This window comes from Typopeltis vanoorti, chromosome 18, assembly GCF_054136105.1.
Source record: "Typopeltis vanoorti isolate ZY-2024b chromosome 18, IOZ_Tvanoo_1.0, whole genome shotgun sequence".
NCBI classification, from domain to species: domain Eukaryota; kingdom Metazoa; phylum Arthropoda; class Arachnida; order Uropygi; family Thelyphonidae; genus Typopeltis; species Typopeltis vanoorti.
Window position 1 is genome coordinate 3,681,050 of NC_143566.1, and position 19,890 is coordinate 3,700,939.

Consider the following 19,890-nt stretch of genomic DNA (forward strand, 5'->3'; position numbering starts at 1 on the left):
AATGCACTAGTCTAATATCCAATCCTATCTACTTATATGTCTAGTACTGTTGTCACCTTATTGTAATAAGTAAATAGATTACTAAAACATGCCTCTCTTTAGCAGATTCATGCTGTCCATCAAAGATAATACCATTATTATGAATCCAATTCTGGATCCTGATTCTCACCAACTTTTCCAACAATTTAACTTCAACACCTAACACACAGATTGACTTATAATTTGATGCTTAAATTCTGTCACCCCTTTATAAAGTGGTACAATTTTGCCTTTCTTCCGCTTCTTTGAACTTGACCCAGTGTAAGACGCATATTACAACTAGACAAGGGAAATGGATACACCATGATACTTTTGGATTTTGCTAAGGCAGAATACAGCATGGTAGACTGTTGCATAAATTGGAAAAAATAGGTTTGGGTTATAGAATATTATCATGGATAAGAGGATGACAGGCTGACAGATATCAAAAAGTGGTAACGGGGAGGGGAAGTCTGCAAAATTTAAGGTAACAACTAGTGTGCCACAAGTATCAGTGCTTGGTCCACTGTTATTCAATCTGTACATTGATGATATTGGGAAGGATTTGACAAGCGACATACAGTTATTTGCTGATGATGTAAAGATAGAAAGGGTAATCAAGAATGCTGCTGATATGCAGTACTTGCAGAATGATTTGAATAGGCTGGAATTGTGGGCATGGAAAAATGGGTGTCAGTTCAACATCAGTAAATGTAAAGTAATTCAATAATAAATTTAGTTTAATCCTTTATCCAAGTGTGTGCAAACAAAGTTTGCACCTGAAAGTATTTTCAGGACTGGGGTAAAGTGGTACAATACCGGGCCTTGGTATCTCCACTTGGGCCTGGCTCCCACTGAAGAGACCTCAATAAAGGTCGAAACTAGTCTGGGTAGTGGCCCTTCCCTTAATGCATAACATTATACATATCCGCAAGGAGATGTGTTTTGCATTATGGAAGATACTGAGATAGGAGTGTTGGTAGCTTGCTCCACCTTTGCAAGCAGTTGCCCAGTGTTGTACCACTTTACCCCAGTCCTGAAGATACTTTCAGGTGCAAACTTTGTTTGCACACACTTGGATAAAGGATTAAACTAAATATATTATAGTCTGACCAAGTGAAAAATAAACTTTCAATGTAAAGTAATTCACTTCGGTGTGATTAGATATCCAGTGTTGTTTTATATTGGTGGGATTAGGCTAGAAGAAACTGATGAGCTAGGGATTTCGGAGTGTTAGTAGATAGGAAGTTGAAGTTCAGGGGCCATGTAGCAAAGATTGCAAATACAACTCAAAAGGTCATTGCAATGCAGAAATGAACATTCACATGTAAAGATAAGGATGTCATTTTGCCTCTTTACAAGGCCTTGATAAGACCTCACTTGGACTATTGTGTGCAGGTCTGATCTCCTGGTTTCCATTGTGATTCTGATATATTGGAGAGAATGCAAAGGAGAGTGTTAAAAATGATATCGTTGTGATTCTGATATATTGGAGAGAATGCAAAGGAGAGTGTTAAAAATGATATCAGGATTGTGGAATGCTGATTATAAAGACAGATTGAGAATTTGTAAACTGCAGACACTAGTAAACAGGTGAAAGAGGGGTGATATGATTGAGACTTACAAACTTCTGAAAGGGATCAAACAGGATTTCAATTGATGGAATTTTTCAATTTATGGAGGGTGGGCTAAGAACAAGAGGGCATCATTGGAAGCTGAGAATGAAGGCTGCTAAGAAGGGGGGTGAAGGCTAGAGTTTTCTTTCACAGGCTGGTGCATGATTGGAATGGATTGCCATTGGATATTGTTAGTGCAAGCAGTGTGAATGAATTGAATAATAAGTATGATAACTTGCGTGTGTAGTATGTGGCCTCTCTTGATGAGTCTCTGACTCCCTGGAGGTCTCTCTTAATAATAATAATAATAATAATAAAATATTTCAAGGCAGTTGTAAGCTCCCTGCCACATTCCTTCAAAATATGTGATGATATATCAGATCCCACAGCCTTATTCACATCAAGTTGCTTTCTTTTCCATATACCTCTTGTCAGTCTCTCCTCCTCATCCACTGATATCAAACTTTCCAGAATATCACATTCACAAGGATGAAAAACCTTTCTGAACTGCTCATCTCAACTATATCCTGCACAACATTTGTCCTTATACCATTTTATCCAATCAATGCCGTCCTACCATAATATTTCTTTTCTTTTTTGCTGGCTACATATCAGAACTCCCTAAGATTTTTTTTAACTTCATTAGCTAGCTGCTACACATACTGAACTTTTGCTACCCTTACCAACTGAGTCACTCTCCTTGCCTCTTTGTATTCATCATAGAATTGATCATTACCACTCCTCTTATGTTGCCTCTATAATACCTGTTTTCTCTGTATTGCAGCCTTTATCTCTTTATTCATCCATTTCACATCTGCCTTATTTAACCTTCTGTCCTTTGGTATACATTGGACATTGCTTCTACTTGATAGTTTTTGAATATCATCCAAGCAGCACTGATCTCTTTTCCACCCAATTTCTTATTCCATGCTACAGCTGAAAGCTCTCTCCTAAGCTTCTCATAATCACCAGTCTTGTAGTTTCACCTATACCTTTTCCTCATGGAAGTCCTCACATAGGTTGGCAACCACCCAAGTAATCACTTCATAGATACTGTCCATCCACTGGAGGGAGATTTGACACCTCATTTATAATAGCATCCTCTGATGAGATGATCAAATCCAAGTCCCTCAAGTCGTGTACTTTCTGTTGCATACTACCTGTGATTTTCCTCAGAAACTCAAACTCATTTTCTTTATTTCTGGTTGCTATCTCGTGATCCTGATCTATATTGCCATAATTAAAATCACCCATAATGATCACCCTTTTCCCATTTGCTCTTGGCTTATTTGCTTATACATTTCCTGGTCTCTACCCTCCACATTACCAGTGTTTTATAGTAACATCCAACGAAGTATTTCATTCTATTCACCTCACAACATACTGCCTCAAAACCACTACCACTATTTTCTCCTTGCATCTCTACCTTGAATGGACGTATTTCTGTCATCAATAGCATTCCAGTTCCCTTTTTTTACCCTTTCTGTCTTCACAAAATATATCATATCTTTCCATCTCTATTCCTGTCACGATGTTTTTCTCATCCAACCATGTCTTACTTTTTCCTTAATTTTTGGGTGAACAAACTTAATGCAACCATTTCATTTCCCTTGTTTCTGATACCTCTGAAAACTTTCACTGATACCACTTATTAGATATGACTTCTCCATAATTTCCTTGAGATTTCTCTTTCTTCTCATTCATCCCATCATAATTTTCAAATTCAACTGTTTTTCCTACCTCCCCAGTTATCCCCTTCCATTTTTGTGTACACATGCATTCACATCCCCTTGGAGCATCAGTGCTTCTCATGCTGTGTTCCCCTGTCCACCCTAAGTCTCCCTGTTTGTCTTGCATACTTGTTCTCTTATGTATCAATCTCTTCCACTCATGCTATCCACTTCTTTATTCATAAGCACCACTTCAGTCTATCCTTCCTTACTCTCCCACTATTTCTCATCAGTCACTTCTTACTTGCTCAGATTCATTCTCTGTTCTCATTACTTTCCTTTGCGGCAGCAGTTTCCCCAAATGACTCACACCAAATCATTGTTTGGTGTGTCATTTGGAGATGCAGTTCAATTCAGTACAATTCAATTATTCCTTCAAATTCATTCCACACATTAATAAACTGCACTCCTTTCTCTTAACACATTTCTGCTGACATATCATTCATAATTCTTCCTCTTCCCTTCATCTGATCTCTGTCATACCTAGACAACACACTGACTACCTGTTCTATCACACTGTTATCTTTTATCCTTCTCAACAACCTCCTGATATCCAATCTTATATTTTCCTTGTTCCCAGTCAAGTCATTTGATCTTACTACCACTACTAACTCCTCTTCTCACTCACTCCTCATATCCATTATCTCAATCACTCTATTCATTTTACTTCCTGGAAAACAAATCTTGTGCATTGTCTTGTTTACCATAGCTCTAATAATTCAATTGCCATACAGCACCACTCGCAATTCTTTCAATATCTTTTGCATACAATTCTCCAAATCTCTTTATTTCACTCTGCATCCACCTCTTTTCTTGCCTCATCTTCACCAACTCAGCTTTCAAATCTTGCATCTTTTTCACTATCATTCACTCTCACTATTTTTTGCCAGTCGCACACACACATTTGCCATCAACCCTGCTCACCACCTTACTGTTAATTTCACTCTTTTTCTATGTCATTATTGTCCACTTTATCATTTATTTCTCTCTGTTTTTCAACATCTTTATTCTTGATGGAACCTTTTTCCCCTCCCTATCACTTCCATACACTCTCTGCACATTCACAGAATCTTCAGTTATTGTGTTAGTTACGACACCATGTTCTGTACCTCATGGTCCATAAGAATATTGCATTTCGTACATATCCACATTTGTTCTTTTCTCTTATTCAGCTTCTCTATCTAAATATTCATTACGCCTTCCTACTCATGCATATTACATTCATGGCACCATACTCTTTTCGAGAAATCTGCATAATTTCCTTCATTTGTCTTCCAGACAGACCTATACAATGATATGCCTTTCACCACCATGTTCTATGAGTGTACTAATGAAAACAATGAATTTATGATAATATCGCCTAAGAAATTTATCCAAACACTGCATTCCACATTCGCATATTTCATAGTAATACTTAATCTACAATATTGGCATGCATTTAGATAATAAATTTTACTTATCTTGCTGCTAACTCATGCCACTATCCCTTCCTATCCTGCTGAAATATGCTCTACTCTTCTATTCCTGTCAATACATCTTCTGTCAACCATGTTTCAGCTGTAGAAAGTTTATCCACTTGATTAGAAATTAAACTTTCCAAGAAATTATATATTTGTTTAATCCTTCATCCAAGTGTAAGCAAACATACTTTGTGCTTGAGGTATTTCATGATCAGGCTACGTACAAGTCATATCTAGAGGCTTGTATATATATGATGAATTCACATCATTTGCCATATTATCCGATAATGCAAAACACACTTCATTTCAGATGTGTTTATTGCTGTGCATTATGGGAAGGATCACTATCCAGACTGGTTTTGAACTTTATTGAGGATTTCACTGGTTTATTAATAACATCAGAATTCCAACAACTCATGAGTAACCTAAGAACAGGCCACTCTTTCACATTACTCAAAAAGCCATCAAAAATCTCAGTAGTATTTTAATTCCTCCTGAAACAACCCCGCACATCCACATGCAAGATCATCATCATCATCATTATCATCATCATCATACTAAATCTCAGCTCTGCACAGTAGCAGGCAAAAACCCACTGTGCGGCAAGCATCGGCTTTGCACATCACCAAACAAGCACGCACGCACACACACACAAGGCCTACTGTTCTGCCTGAGAACAGGGAGTCATTCCCTGTGGCAGCTCCCAGACCACCATATGAATTTTGAGGTAAAGTGTGGCTGTTACCTCTCTAGAAACTCTGAGTGACCTACAAGATCACTCTAAATCTCATTGAGTGGTCCAATAGGATCATTCCTATACTCAATGACAAGCAAAAACTACCTCCAAGCAGAATCATCCTACTCCTCAGAATCAAGTGCAAAGATGATCTTTATTAAATATCATCACTGTAAGCCAGACTCAGAAGAGATACCAAGGCTGAAGTAATGCAAAAAATAAATTTCCATTATATGGGTAGCAGAAACGCGTATCACCTCATTATTAAAATATCCTGGATCGGCGATAGTTGTAGAAAGTTTTTCCACTTAGTCATAAATTAAGTAAACTTTCCAAAAAATTAACTTTTTTTTGTTTAATCCTTTATCCACATGTAAACACACATAGTTTACACTTGAAATATCTTCATGACTAGGCTCTTGTATATAGAGGCTGATGACTTCACATCAGTTCCCTTAGTATCCTATAATGCAAAGCACATGCCCTTTTAAATGTGTTTTACTGCAAAGCTAAATACAACCCCAAAGAATTCTATCATTATGCAGCAGGTAAAAGAAAGAATGAACATTAAAGAATAACTCTATGGAATGAAGATGATGCAAGGATGACAGATGCAGAAGAACTTGTTCAACATATGAGTGCCCATTTTGCTAAAAGCTATCTACCTAGTGTGTGCAACATTGCACTTACTACTGCCTCTTCACTAAATGAAAAAACTCAGGAGTATGTCAAGGAGGTATTAGAGCTGTTACACAAACTGAATAAGAATTCAGCAATAAGGGATATCAGCACAAATAATAAAAAAGTGTTCAGCTGAATTGGCTATTCCTTTGACCAGGCTGTTTAATATGGGTCTCAGAACAGGGAATATTCCACAGGAGTGGAAAGAATGTATGGTAATTCCAGTGCACAAGGGTGGTGTGAAGACATGATTCCAACTCCAACTATCAATTTATTAGTATCTCTGGAGTGGCGATGAATATTTTGGAAAAACTTAATTAGGATTCACATTCAGAAATGGGTCGATAGAGAATCTTTACTTTGCAATGAACAGCATGGTTTCACTAAGGGGAAGTCATGTTTTAGTATCCTGCTCACATTCTATTATAATGTTACCATTGAGTTAGACAAGGGTAATTGATGCACCATGATACTTTTGAATTTTTCTAAGGCTCTTCACAGAATACAGCATGGAAGACTGTTGCTTAAATTGGAGAATATGGGATTGGATTATAAAATATTAGCATGGATAAAGGGATGGCTGACTGACAGATATCAAAAATTTGTATATGGGGGATTTATCTGCAAGATTTAATGTAACCAGTAATGTACTGCAAGGATCAGTCCTTGGTTCACTGCTATTCAATCTGTACATTAATGAAACTGGAAGGATTGTTGATGATGCAAAGACAGGCAGGGTAGTTAATAATGCTGCTTATATGCAGTATACTTGCAGAATGATTTCAATAAACTTGAATTGTGGGCATATCAAAATGGCTGTCAGTTCAATGTTAGTAATGTAAAGTCATACATTTCAGTCAGATTAGATATCCAGTGTCATATTATATTGGTGGGATGATGATAGAAGAAACTGATCAGACTAGAACTCTTGGATATTTAGTAGATCAGAAGTTGAAGTTCAAGGGTCATAAGCAATGGTTTTAAATACAATTCAGAGGATAATTGCAATTTTGACATGTAATGATAAGGATGTCATTTTGCCTCTTTGCAAGGCCTTATTAACACTTCACTTGGACTATTGTGCACAGGTTTGGTCTCCTTCTTTTCATGGTGATTCAGATATCGAGGAGAAAGGGCAAAGGAGAGTGTGAAAAATGATGTCAGGATTTGGTGATGCATTATGAAGACAGATTGAGAATTTGTAGACACTAGCAAACAGGAAAAAGAGGGGATGATATGATTGAGACTTACAAACTTCTCAAGGGGTCATACAGGATTTCAGTTAATGGAAGTTTTCATTTTATGGAGGATGGGGCAAGGACAAGGATACATTAGTTTTGATTTTTATGGTACAAAGACATCAAACGTACTTGTAGTATATGGCTCTCACAAATATCCGCCCCTGGAAGGATTCAAACCTGCAGCCTCTTGGCTGGAGAGCAGATGTGGCACCCTGATCTGATTATTTCGACTCCTTAGGAACTTGACCCAGTACATGACTCGTATTAAAAAAATATGTCAAGGTCAGCATCAACTCCGCACATTCCTTCAGAATACTTGGTGATATATTATCAAGTCTCACAGCCTTATTTACATCTACTTTGCTCAACTCCCCCATACACCTCTTGCTCACTTACAGTCAGTCTCTCTTCCCCATCATCAACTGCTTTCAATCTCTCCATGAAGTCACATTTACAAAATTTAAAGACCTTTATGAGGTCTTTATGAAAGACCTGCTCATTAAGTATCTCCACTACACCTTTTGCAACAGGTGTCTTTATACCATTTTCTCCAATCAATGTTATCCTCCATAATCATTCTTTCTTTTGCTAGCTACATATCAAAAGAACTCTAAGTAGTTCTTTCTGGTTTCATTAGCTAACTGCTGTTCATACCTCTCTTTAGCTACCCTCACCAACCAAGTCACCTGCCTTACCTGGTCTTTGTAGTCCTCATGGAATTGGTTATTTCCACATCTCTTATGATGCCTCCATAAGAGATGTGGTTATCCTTTGATAACCACATCTCTTATGGAGAGATCACATCGAATGAGTGTTATCCTTTGATAACACTCATTCGATGTGATCTCTCCATGCTCGACTGGGGCCATTTCCCTTTCTGTTTATTCATTTTAAAACCCTTTTCAATTCCAACTGTTTCCTCTTGATCCCTGGTCATCCCATTCCTTTCCTGTCTACACATGCTCTCACATCCTCTTGGAGTATCCACCTTTCTCACGCTGTGTACCCCTGTCCACCCTTAGCCTCCATGTTTCCCTGTTCATCTTGCACACCTATTCTCTCATTTTCCATACTCATGCCACTTACTTCCTCATTCATAATCACCTCTTAAATCACTCCTGTTGTACTCTCCTGCTCTTCCACAACACTTCCCACTTGATCTGATTCATTATCTATATTTTATCCATCTAAGCAACCTCCTCACTCCATAACCACTCAATTGCAGTCCATCGCTCCCATACAGTTCACTTCATCCTTCAAACTCATTCTACACATTAACAAATTGTACTTCCCCTCTCCTCATACATTTCAGCCAACATATCATTCATAATCCTTGCCCTCTGCCTCATCTCACAACAGTCATACCTAGGACACGCTCACCACCCTTCCTGTCAATTCTCTTTTATCCATCTAAGCAACCTCCTGATATCCATTCTGACATGCTCTTTGTCTTCTGTCAAGTCATTCTTACCTATTTAAACCATCAACTCCTTTGCTCGCTCCATCCTCATATCCAATGCCTCAATCATTCTACTCATTTTACCTCCTGAAAAACATACCTTGTGCATCCTGTCATCCAGCATACAATGCCACTTGCTCGTCTTTCATTAACTCTTTCGTACCTACTTGATTTGTTTTAATCGTTTTCACCCGAATTTTTTTAATTTCATTCTGCATCCATTTCATCTCTTGCCTCATCCAATCCAATTCAACTTTTGAATTTTGCGTCACATTCTCTCTATATTCAATGTTTCTAATTTTCAAACTCTCGACTCCCGCTTCACTCTTTTACTCTCATTCACCCTTTTCATTTTCTGTACATTCGGTCCATGCGTTCAATTTTCGCTTTCATTCATTCTTTCCATTTTTCCCACTTTCGAACCTTGTGTCACTCTATTTCTGGTTTCTTTCATTCTCTCAATTTCGTTTCCTTCCTCCACATTTGCCTCACTTTCATTCTTTTTACCATCCATTACAGTTTTTAAATCACTTGTTTTCTTTTTCAGTGATTTTTTAACAATTTTTCACCTTTCTTTCACACCATGCTTTGCTTTCGAACGAGCACTCATTCTTCCCCCAACATTCTTGCTACTAATCCTCGTTTAGCTCACACTTCGCACATACCCTCCTTCCATCAGCCCTAAATGTCCACAAACCATCTATGCAATCAAAAGAATACATGTAGCACACCTCACATTTCATGAAACGACTGAATTCTATGTTAAAGTCATGCACTGACAAAGCCACCGGCATCTTTCCTCTCAAAGTTTTTTTTTTTTTTTTTTTTTTTTTTTTATCCTCTCAGGTTCAGTGAGATTTAGAGTAATATTGTATATTACTCAGAGATTTTGGAGAGGAACCCTCACTTTCAGTACCTCAGTAAAGGTCAAAATCAGTTTGAATAGTGACTCTTCCCATAATGCATACCAATAAACATATCTGAAAGGACATGTGCTTTGTATTATGGAGTAGGGCAACTGATGTGAAGCCATCAGCCGCTATGTATCCAACTTATTCATTAGTATACTTCATGTGCAAACTATGTTTACTTACACTTGGATAAAGATTAAATGAGTGTAATTTCTTGGCAAGTTTAATTTTTGTTTCAGTTATCTCAGTAATCTTTAGAAAGGCGGAAGCTACCATTGCCACCAATCATTCCTTTATTCCTGATACTGGCATTTATATAAAGAAATATCAGTGTGCATTGTCAGTATTCCTATTATTATTTCTTCCAGAGCCCATTTGACTCTGCAATATACCTTATATTCTTCTAATCTACCAAGTGAATATTCTCACCGAAGAATACCATCTACTCTGGCAAATCTAGTTTCCTTACTGTAACTCCCTCACTTAGCCAGAGAACAACAACAATCTCTCCAAATGTTTATTGCCCTTACTTGTTCAAATGCAATCCATCTCTCATATACAACTTCCTTCTATCCTCAAATGCATTCCAGGTATCCACATAGTCCAAGCCCTCTTTTACAACACTTTCTCACTGTCACATTGTTCATTATTGATGCTCTTCTGCTTAATTCTGCATTATCATATCTATATAACATAATGTCTGTATATTCTCTCACACTCTTTTGCTGTACAGCCTCAAACATTAACCTGAGATATATAATCTCCTTACTCATGGTACCTTTCAGATCACTGATATCTGCCATCACTATCATCTCATCTCATCCACATTTTTACCTCACTTAATTGCCATAGTCACACTCTGTGTTGATCCTCCAGACAAGCACTCCTCTGACATTCTATTTTGCACTCCACAAATTGCATTCTCCATACATTGCACCTCTCACTAATCTATTCTTTCCTTGTTCATCTGCATCCCTCCCTCACTTACTCACTCCCAACACTCTCCCTCCTTGCTCTCTCACTTACTTGAATTTTTCCCTTACTCCTCCACTATCTCACCTTCTCTCTTTCCCTGGTTTTCCCATTTTTTCTCCCTCTCTCCCTTCCTCCCTCTCATTTGCTTCACATCCATTATCCTTCTCAATTTCCTAATCTCTTCATTCTTCTCATTTTTATACCTTCTTTTTCTCTCAGTATCTCTCTCTCTCCATGCCTCTTCTCACTCAATGTTCATCCATCCAATTACCACCAACCTTCAAATCTCCTACAGTTCCTACTGTTATATCCATCTCAACATTACACTCATCTTCCTCACCATCAATCATACTACTTGTATTTATCTGCCAGCATTCACTTATTGACAAGGGACAAGGAGCTGAAATTCAGGAGCCATGTTGCACAAGGTGTGAAGACATCATATTGGATAATTGTAATGATGCGGAGGACCCTGACATGACATGCAGAAATAAAGAGGTTATGATGTTATTGTATAAGGCATTGATCAGGCTTCATATGGATTATTGTGCACAGATTTGGCTGCTGGGATTTTGTAGTGACTAGGATATGTTAGAAAGGGTCTGGAGAAGATTCACAAAGTGGTCAGTGGTGTTTGGAATGTGGAGTATGAGGACAGATTGTGAGATTGTAAGTTGCAAATCCTTGTGAAAATAGGAAGAGGGGGGGGTGGGATATAATTGAGACGTCAGGGGTTGTTATCAGGTTGACATTGAAGAGATTCAATGTCAACCTGATAAGAATAAGGGGGGAGTAGAACAAAAAGCCATTGCTAGAAGCTATAAAGAGGGTGTGTGCAGAGGAGTGAGGAGAAGATTCTTTACATGGAGTGAAGTTGGTGAATGGAATACATTGCCTGAGTGTGTTGTGAATGTTGACACATTGAATCAGTTTAAGACATGGTTGGATGAGCATTGTGTGCAATAGTGAAAGAGGCAGATAACAAAATATCATTTTCATTCTCTCTCTCTCTCTCGCATCCTCTCCAAGATTATTTCATCCCCTCAATTCCTTATTAGATATGAGTGGAGGATGCAAGGGATCCCCGAGATTCCGTACTTCTTCAGTTATAACTCTTCCAAGCAAGTGTGAAGCATCCTGTCTCTGGATCCATAATTCAAAATCTTCCATTTAGCTGAATTAAACTCTTATGTCCCCTTTCATTTCCCCACCTCTTTCATATTCATATCTTCTTAAAAAGCTAAACCATCAGCACTACTACTGTTATCCTTCCCAAGCTTTACATCATCTGCAAACAACTGAATACCTCCATGCATTGACAAAAAGATTGAACAATAATGATCTCAGTACTGAACTTTGTGGAACTCCACTTGTAACCTTTCCATACCGTAATACTGTACCCCCCATACAACTCTAATATCTATCAGAAAGCTAGTGAAATGTTCTTCTTTAGTCTTCATGCAATAGAAATGTTAATATCAGAAATTTTCTTTTATGATCTTCTGATGCCAAAAGTACCATAGAAGAAACATTTAAAGTAAGCTGTACCATCCTTTCCTATTATTTTTGAAAAGTCATACCTAGACTATCATTTATTTTAAAAAAAGGTTGTATTTGATGCTATCTTTCAATAATTGCAACTTTCTGTTGTTCATATATGAATATTATTATTATTAAAGTGTATTTAGCCTTACTATCTTTTTTATGTACAGCCTCTTACAGAAGAATCCAGAAGTAGCAATGGATTGTGTGGTTCATATTTTACAGAATATGACTCCTCAGCAGCATAGTGATGTTCTCAATACAATCAAAACTCTTGAAACACAATTACCAGACCAGTCACCAGTGATGGAAAAAGTTGATGAAGATTAAAAAAAAAAACATTTATTGCATAAAACATAAACAAATGGTATTCAAATTAGTCATTTCTCACGAGTATATAAAACTGAAAATTCAAAAAATTAATCCATTGTTTCAGACATCTGCATGGAAAGTGCATTTTTCAGTTGGTGTAAATACTCTGTGGAATCCACAGCTTTATTTAATGTATTATATAATAAATTATATTCTAATTATACATAGAGAATGGTGATTGTCATTCAGACCAAGAAATGTATGGAATTCGTGTTTTTTATCAGCTTTTTAATAATCTAAGAAATATTGTATAGAACAAATCACATTAAATGTATAATGCATCCATTTTAACTGATAGTATAAATTTAACACAAGTATAAATTAAAAGAACCAGTTAGTATTTCATAAATGTTCTAAATACTTTAAAAAAGCAGGAAAAGAACAGGATTAGCACAGATTATTATAATAGGTAATATGAAAAAAGTGTAAATAAAAGTATTTACACTTTCTCATGCACCCAAATCTGTTGAGGTTTGGATTGTTTCTTAGGCCTGAGGCTGATTCCATGAAAAGCCTTTCGTATTTGAATTTACTACGGTGTATTATCGTGGCTTTCTTCCACCGTATTCTATGGCGGGTATCTAGTGCATGGTCTGCAAGACCAGAGTGTCTGCAAGACCACAGTATTCTGAAATTCAGATATTAGCTGTCTGCCTGTTTGGCCAAAGTAGGACAGCTTACAGCTGCAAGGGACCAACCTCCCCACCTAGACAAGGGAGGTGGGGGGGAGGTTGGTCTTTAGTAGAGTGGATAAAGGATGCAAAATTTTTATATGGTCTGTAACAAGAAGTTAAGTCATGTTTTTTTAGAATTTTTGTAATTTTTTCCGAGGTGCCTCGGATATAGGGGTATGGTGATGGATTTAGAGTAATCCTTATTGTGAGGAGGGGGGGGGGGGTTGTGGTTTATTGGTTTCAATATTTTTTGGATTTTTTTGGGGGAGTAGCCATTGGCTGAGAATGTGGTTAGGGCATTGTCATTTGAACAGATAAGTTTAGCCCTGTTGTGTAGTGTCTTAATGACTCCATATTGTTGCGAGGGAGGTAGTTGGATTGTTGGTGAATGTATCTGCCTGTATGGGTGGGTTTTCTATAGACTGAGAAAACCAAGGTGTCATCAGGCTGGCGGGTAACTAGTATGTCTAAGAAAGGAAGGCAGTTGTTTTTTTCTTCTTCCAGGGTGAATTTGATTCTATGGTGTTGGTTGTTTAAGTGTGTTAAGAAGGAGAGGAGTGCATTGGAGCCATGTGGCCAAATAGCAAACACATCGTCAACATAGCGAAGCCATATGGTTGGTTTTTGTGGGGTGGAGTTTAAGGCTTTCTCTTCAAAAGTCTCCATATAAAAGTTGGCCAAGGGTGGGGAGAGTGAAGAACCCGTGACTGTCCCCTCTATTTGTTTGTAGAATTTTCCTTGCCAAACAAAATAACTTGAGTTCATTGTGAACTGAAATAGGGCTGTGATATCGGGAGGAAATTTAGCTTGGATTAGCTCTAAGGATTCTTTGAGTGGGACATTTGTGAATAAAGAGGAGACATCAAAACTGACCATTACGTCAGTGTGTTTGAGTGTAAGGATTTCTATGCTGGCTTTGAAGTGGGCTGAGTTTTTTATGTGTGAAGGTGTGTTGCTAGTATAGTGTGTGAGAGCTTTTGTCAAATGTTTGGCTAGTCTGTATGTGGGGGAATCAATGCCATCCACTATGGGACGTAATGGCACATTTTCCTTATGTATTTTTGGGAGTCCATAAATGGGGGGGGGGGGGTATGGAGTTAAATGGCTTTAATTTGTTAGTGACTTCTACAGGCCAAGAAGTGACCTTCTTAAGGAGCCTGTGGAGTTTTCTGATTTGTGAGTTGGTGGGATTGTACTCGATAGGGAGGTAAGTAGCCCGATCTAACAATACAGCATTCAGCTTACCTGTGTAATCCTTTCGGTTAAGCAACACTGTGGCATTCCCTTTATCCGCTTTGGTGATTATTATTTTCTTGTTTTTCTTTAATTCTAGTAGAGATTTAATTTCTTTACTGGGCATGTTAGTTTTTGGTGGTTTTGCTTTGGTCAGAACACGAGCCACATCTAGTCTAATATCGTTGGTGCCGTGGTTTGGAAGGTGTCGTATCCCACGTTCAATTTGTATCGCAATATCTTCAGCAGGTATTCTTCTGGGCGCAATGGCGAAGTTGTGGCCAAGTGAGGGAGCGTCGAGTGCTTCAGGTTTCACATCAACTGACAAAAGGTTGACTATCGTTTCGGTAGGAAGTTGTGGTTTCGAGTTCGAGTTCTTTTTTAAATTTTCAAATTTTTTGATGTGTCGATCTCGTACTTTTTTTAATTCTTTCTCCGCAGCAGTGCACACGATGTCATATAAAATAGACCAAATTTTGTGGCTTAAGGTGCTTGAAAGGTCATCTTCGAGTGCCTGGATAGCTAAGTTAATATCATTCAGGAAACGGCGAGTCGTAGCGATTTGTTCCCTGAGCAAAACTTGGCTGGCGTGGTTATAAATACGAAGAGCCTTTTGCGAAGAGAAACAGTGCTTAAATTTGACACAGTTTGGAATTACCTGGTTATACCAACAGCATTTTAGGAAGGCGAGATAATTCAGTTGTCTTGATAGCTTTAACTTCATTTTACCATATTAGTGGGCCTTACGTGCAATGGCATCTCCGTGGATTATCATAATTCTCGTGGAGAATTATGATAATCGTTGGTTATGCATTTTTACTAAATAGCTTAAGGAAATTACAATGTATACTAGGATATACATTAAAATAAATTTTAATACACTTCCAGTATTTCGGCAACGTCACGTTGCCATTTTCACAGGAACTTAAAAGCAAGACACGTGCACACAAGCAAAACAAACAGTAAATGAGGACGAAGCAGGAGCTATTCTTTCTCCTAAAAGTCCTGATGGTGTCCCTTAGTGGGCAATGATTGGTATTCTTGGGCGATTTTGCTGTAGGTCTTCTGATGTAGGTTTCCCAAATTTGTGGCAGTCTCATGCACCCAAATTTGTTGAGGTTTGGATTGTTTCTTAGGGTTGAGGCTGAGTCCATGAAAAGCCTTTCGTATTTGAATTTACTATAGTGTATTATCGTGGCTTTCTTCCGCCGTATTCTATGGCGGGTATCCAGCGCATGATCTTCAAGACCAGAGTGGCTGTATTGGTGAAACCGGATGTAGTCCTTGTGTTCTGAATTTTTGATATTAGCTGTCCTGCCTATTTGGCCAAAGTAGGACAGCTTACAGCTGCAAGGGACCTGGTATACACAAGGTGGATCTGGGGGGGGTCTTTAGTACAGCGGATAAGGGATGCCAGTTTTTTATATGGTCTGTAACAAGAAGTTAAGTCATGTTTTTTTAGGATTTTTGTAATTTTTTCCAAGGTGCCTCTGATATAGGGTATGGTGATGGATTTAGAGTAATCCTTGTAGTGAAGGAGGGGGAGTGGGAGTTGTGGTTTATTGGTTTGAATATTTTTTGGATTTTTTGGGGGGGGGGTTAGCCATTGGCTGAAAAAGTGTTGAGAATGTGGTTTAGTTTTGTGGTTAGGGCATTGTTATTTGATTAGATAAGTTTAGCCCTGTTGTGTAGTGTCTTAAAACATAAAAAACTCAGTCCACTTCAAACCAGCATAGAAAACCTTACACTCAAACACACTGACGTAATAGTCAGTTTTGATGTCTCCTCCTTATTCGCATATGTCCCACTCAAAGAATCCTTAGAGCTAAACCAAGCTAAATTTCCTCCCGATATCACAGCCCTATTTCAGTTCACAATGAACTCAGGCTATTTTGTTTGGTATGGAAAATTCTACAAACGAATAGAGGGGCCAGCCACTCTCCCCACCCTTGGCCAACTTTTATATGGAGACTTTTGAAGAGAAAGCCTTAAACTCTGCCCCACAAAAACCAACCATATGGCTTCGCTATGTTGACGATGTGTTCGCTATTTGGCCACGTGGCTTCGATGCACTCCTCTCTTTCTTAACACACTTAAACAACCAACACCTCAGAATCAAATTCACCCTGGAAGAAGAAAAAAACAACTGCCTTCCTTTCTTAGACATACTAGTTACCCGCCAGCCTGATGACACCTTGGTTTTCTCAGTCTATAGAAAACCCACCCATACAGGCAGATACATTCACCAACAATCTCACTACCCCCCTCGCAACAATATGGAGTCATTAAGACACTACACAACAGGGCTAAACTTATCTGTTCAAATGACAATGCCCTAACCATAGAACTAAACCACATTCTCAACACTTTCTCAACCAATGGCTACCCCTCCAAAAAAAATCCAAATTATACTGAGACCAATAAACCACAACCCCCCCCCCCCCTCCTCACAATAAGGATTACTCTAAATCCATCACCATACTCTATATCTGAGGCACCTCGGAAAAAATTACCAAAATCCTAAAAAAACATGACTTAACTTCTTGTTACAGATCATATAAAAAATTTTGCATCCTTTATCCACTCTACTAAAGACCAACCCCCCCTCCCCAGACCTACCTGGAATATACCAGGTCCCTTGCAGCTGTAAGCTGTCCTACTTTGGCCAAACAGGCAGGACAGCTAATATCAGAATTTCAGAACACAAGGACTACATCCGGTTTCACCCATACAGCCACTCTGGTCTTGCAGACCATGCGCTGGATACCCGCCATAGAATATGGTGGAAGAAAGCCACAATAATACACCGTAGTAAATTCAAATACGAAAGGCTTTTCATGGAATCAGCCTCAGCCCTAAGAAGCAATCCAAACCTCAACAAATTTGGGTGCATTAGACTGCCCCAAATTTGGGAAACCTACATTAGAAGACCTTCAACCCAATTGCCCAAGAATACCAACACTACCTACTAGGAGACACCATCAGGACTTTTAGGAGAAAGAATAACTTCCTGCTACATCCTCATTTACTGTTTGTTGTGCTTGCATGCACGTGTCTTGCTTTTAAGTTCCTGTGAAAATGGCAGCAACGTGACATTGCCGAAATATTGGAAGTGTATTAAAATTTATTTTAATGTATATCCTAGTATACGTTGTAATTTCCTTAAGCTATTTAGTAAAAATGCATAACCAATGTCTAAGTCTTTCCACGAGAATTGTTGCTTTGCATTTGAGTTAGTGGGTGCACTCGCACACATCTAACTAAAAACAAGTTTTTAGTTAGTTACCGTGTTTGCCGGTGCAACGTATAGTTTTGCTTGAGTTTAAACAGAATGGTTATTGTGGGAGGAAACTGTGTGATTCATTAAGTTAGTGCCGTGTTTATCCCAGTTGTTTCTAATTGAACTAAAGAAATATATTACACATTGTTTTCCTTGCATCTGCAAGAAATATAGTGGCAATTAGGGAGGGCATGTTATTTGCCTCGGGGAGCAAGTTATCACCCTGACTTGAAAGTGGTTAAACTTTATTTTCGTGTGCAATGTATATGCAAAACTTTTTAATTTATTTTTCGTAAAGTAAAATCAGGGGTACGAGTGATACGTGAGGGCGAGTTATATTCAAGTAAATACTGTATTTCTGTTTTATTATTATAAAAAGCAACCATCCTTTTTTTTTTCATCTTTCCTTGAGGCGTCGTGGGCCACAAGAAATTGCTTTGGGGGCTGCCAGTTTGACACCCTTGCTCTAAATGAAGGAACACAATGAATGGAAGCTGCTCACAGACTGGTAGTCTTAAGCAGAATGATACAGTTGGTACCTTTATACAAATATTAAAATTCATTGTATGATCAAATTTATTACTTTGGCTGTTTCTGCTTACATTTTTGCAGTTTTCAAATTTGTGAATATCTAACAATAAATTCTTTGACAAACAGTTGATTGCTTAAAAGGTGGATGATTCAGAGTAGAGAGTGGTGATTATTAAACTTATATAGGAGATTGAAATATGTACTAGATGTTTGTCAGAAAAAGTACCATATTGAATTAAAGTAAGCAGCTATGAGATCAAAATTAGCTTAATGATTTTTTATACCCCCCCCCAGGAGAGGAGGCATTTACTTGTCAAAACGCATCTAAGTAATAATTAGTCAGCTTAATATCAAAATCTAAATCTCTTTTAAAGGGTTGGAGGGGGGGGGGATTTTAACCCTCCGATCATCATCATTGATTTTGAAACCTATGAATTATAATTTAATTTTTGCAAACAATCGAAGAAGTTTTTAATTCATATTAATATTACATTACAAGCGCCAAATATAGCAGCTTCATGGTAACTTCTGTCTGTTATGATATATATCTTACAAAGAACCTAGTTCATTATTATAACAATTTTCTTGCCATCAAAAGACATTACAGAAATCTCATACTGTCTATCATACCTTAACTTCAAGATTCACAACTCATATACTCCAATCTCTACATTTCTGATAATGCATTCCACATTAGACAGGAAGCAAGTTGCCTCCTTTCCAAATTGAATTCATGCCTTCTAGTCCTTTGCTAAGGCCACTAGATGCAACTTCTGCTCACCTACTCTTCCACCTCTCTCTCTCTCATCCTTATGGCACCACTGTTACTTCACTCAAAGATAAAACTTACTGCCCAGCATTGCACTTTTCTTCAAACTCCTGAATTGACAACCAAGGCAAATCACCACCTACCATATTGGAATCCAAGCACCGTAGCCCCATATAGTTTTTCAACAAAAAGACATTTGAAAATTATTAAATAACTTTCACACTAAAAACAGTCACCTGGTCCTGATGAGCATCTCTTCATTTTTTCTCAAACATTGTCTTCTCCCAAGCTACCACTGATCCTGTATTATCTCGACAATCTATTATACATAGCTGGTACTTATCCCAATATGTTGAAGCAATTTAATATGCATCTAGGTTAAAAATTCTTAATTACTCCCCTCTTCAAAAAAGGAAGATAGAAATCTACCGACCAATTGCCATGACCTCTGCATCTTCAAAATAATGGTGAAAGTCATCAATAGCCAACTTCTCCACTACCTAGAGACCCACCAATTAATCTGCAACCACCAGTATAGATTCCGCCATTCAAGATCCAATGCTGACCTCTTAGCTTACATAACCCACTACTGAACATATTCAATGGAAAGGTGTGGTTGAGCTTGTGCTGCATTCTTGATATTTCCAGAGCTTTTGACCATG

The 19,890-nt window shown here is 38.0% G+C and overlaps 1 protein-coding gene across 1 annotated transcript in view; it reads left to right on the forward strand.

Moving 5' to 3' along the window:
* ACC (acetyl-CoA carboxylase) overlaps nucleotides 1–12,913 on the forward strand; it is a 1,393,224-nt gene extending 1,380,311 nt beyond the window's left edge. The window contains exon 53 of the mRNA XM_090408519.1: nucleotides 12,540–12,913. Within this exon, the coding sequence (XP_090264645.1) occupies nucleotides 12,540–12,699 (160 nt within the window). The 3' untranslated portion in view covers nucleotides 12,700–12,913. The remainder of the gene's footprint in view (nucleotides 1–12,539) is intronic.
* The last annotated feature ends 6,977 nt before the right edge of the window (nucleotides 12,914–19,890 follow it).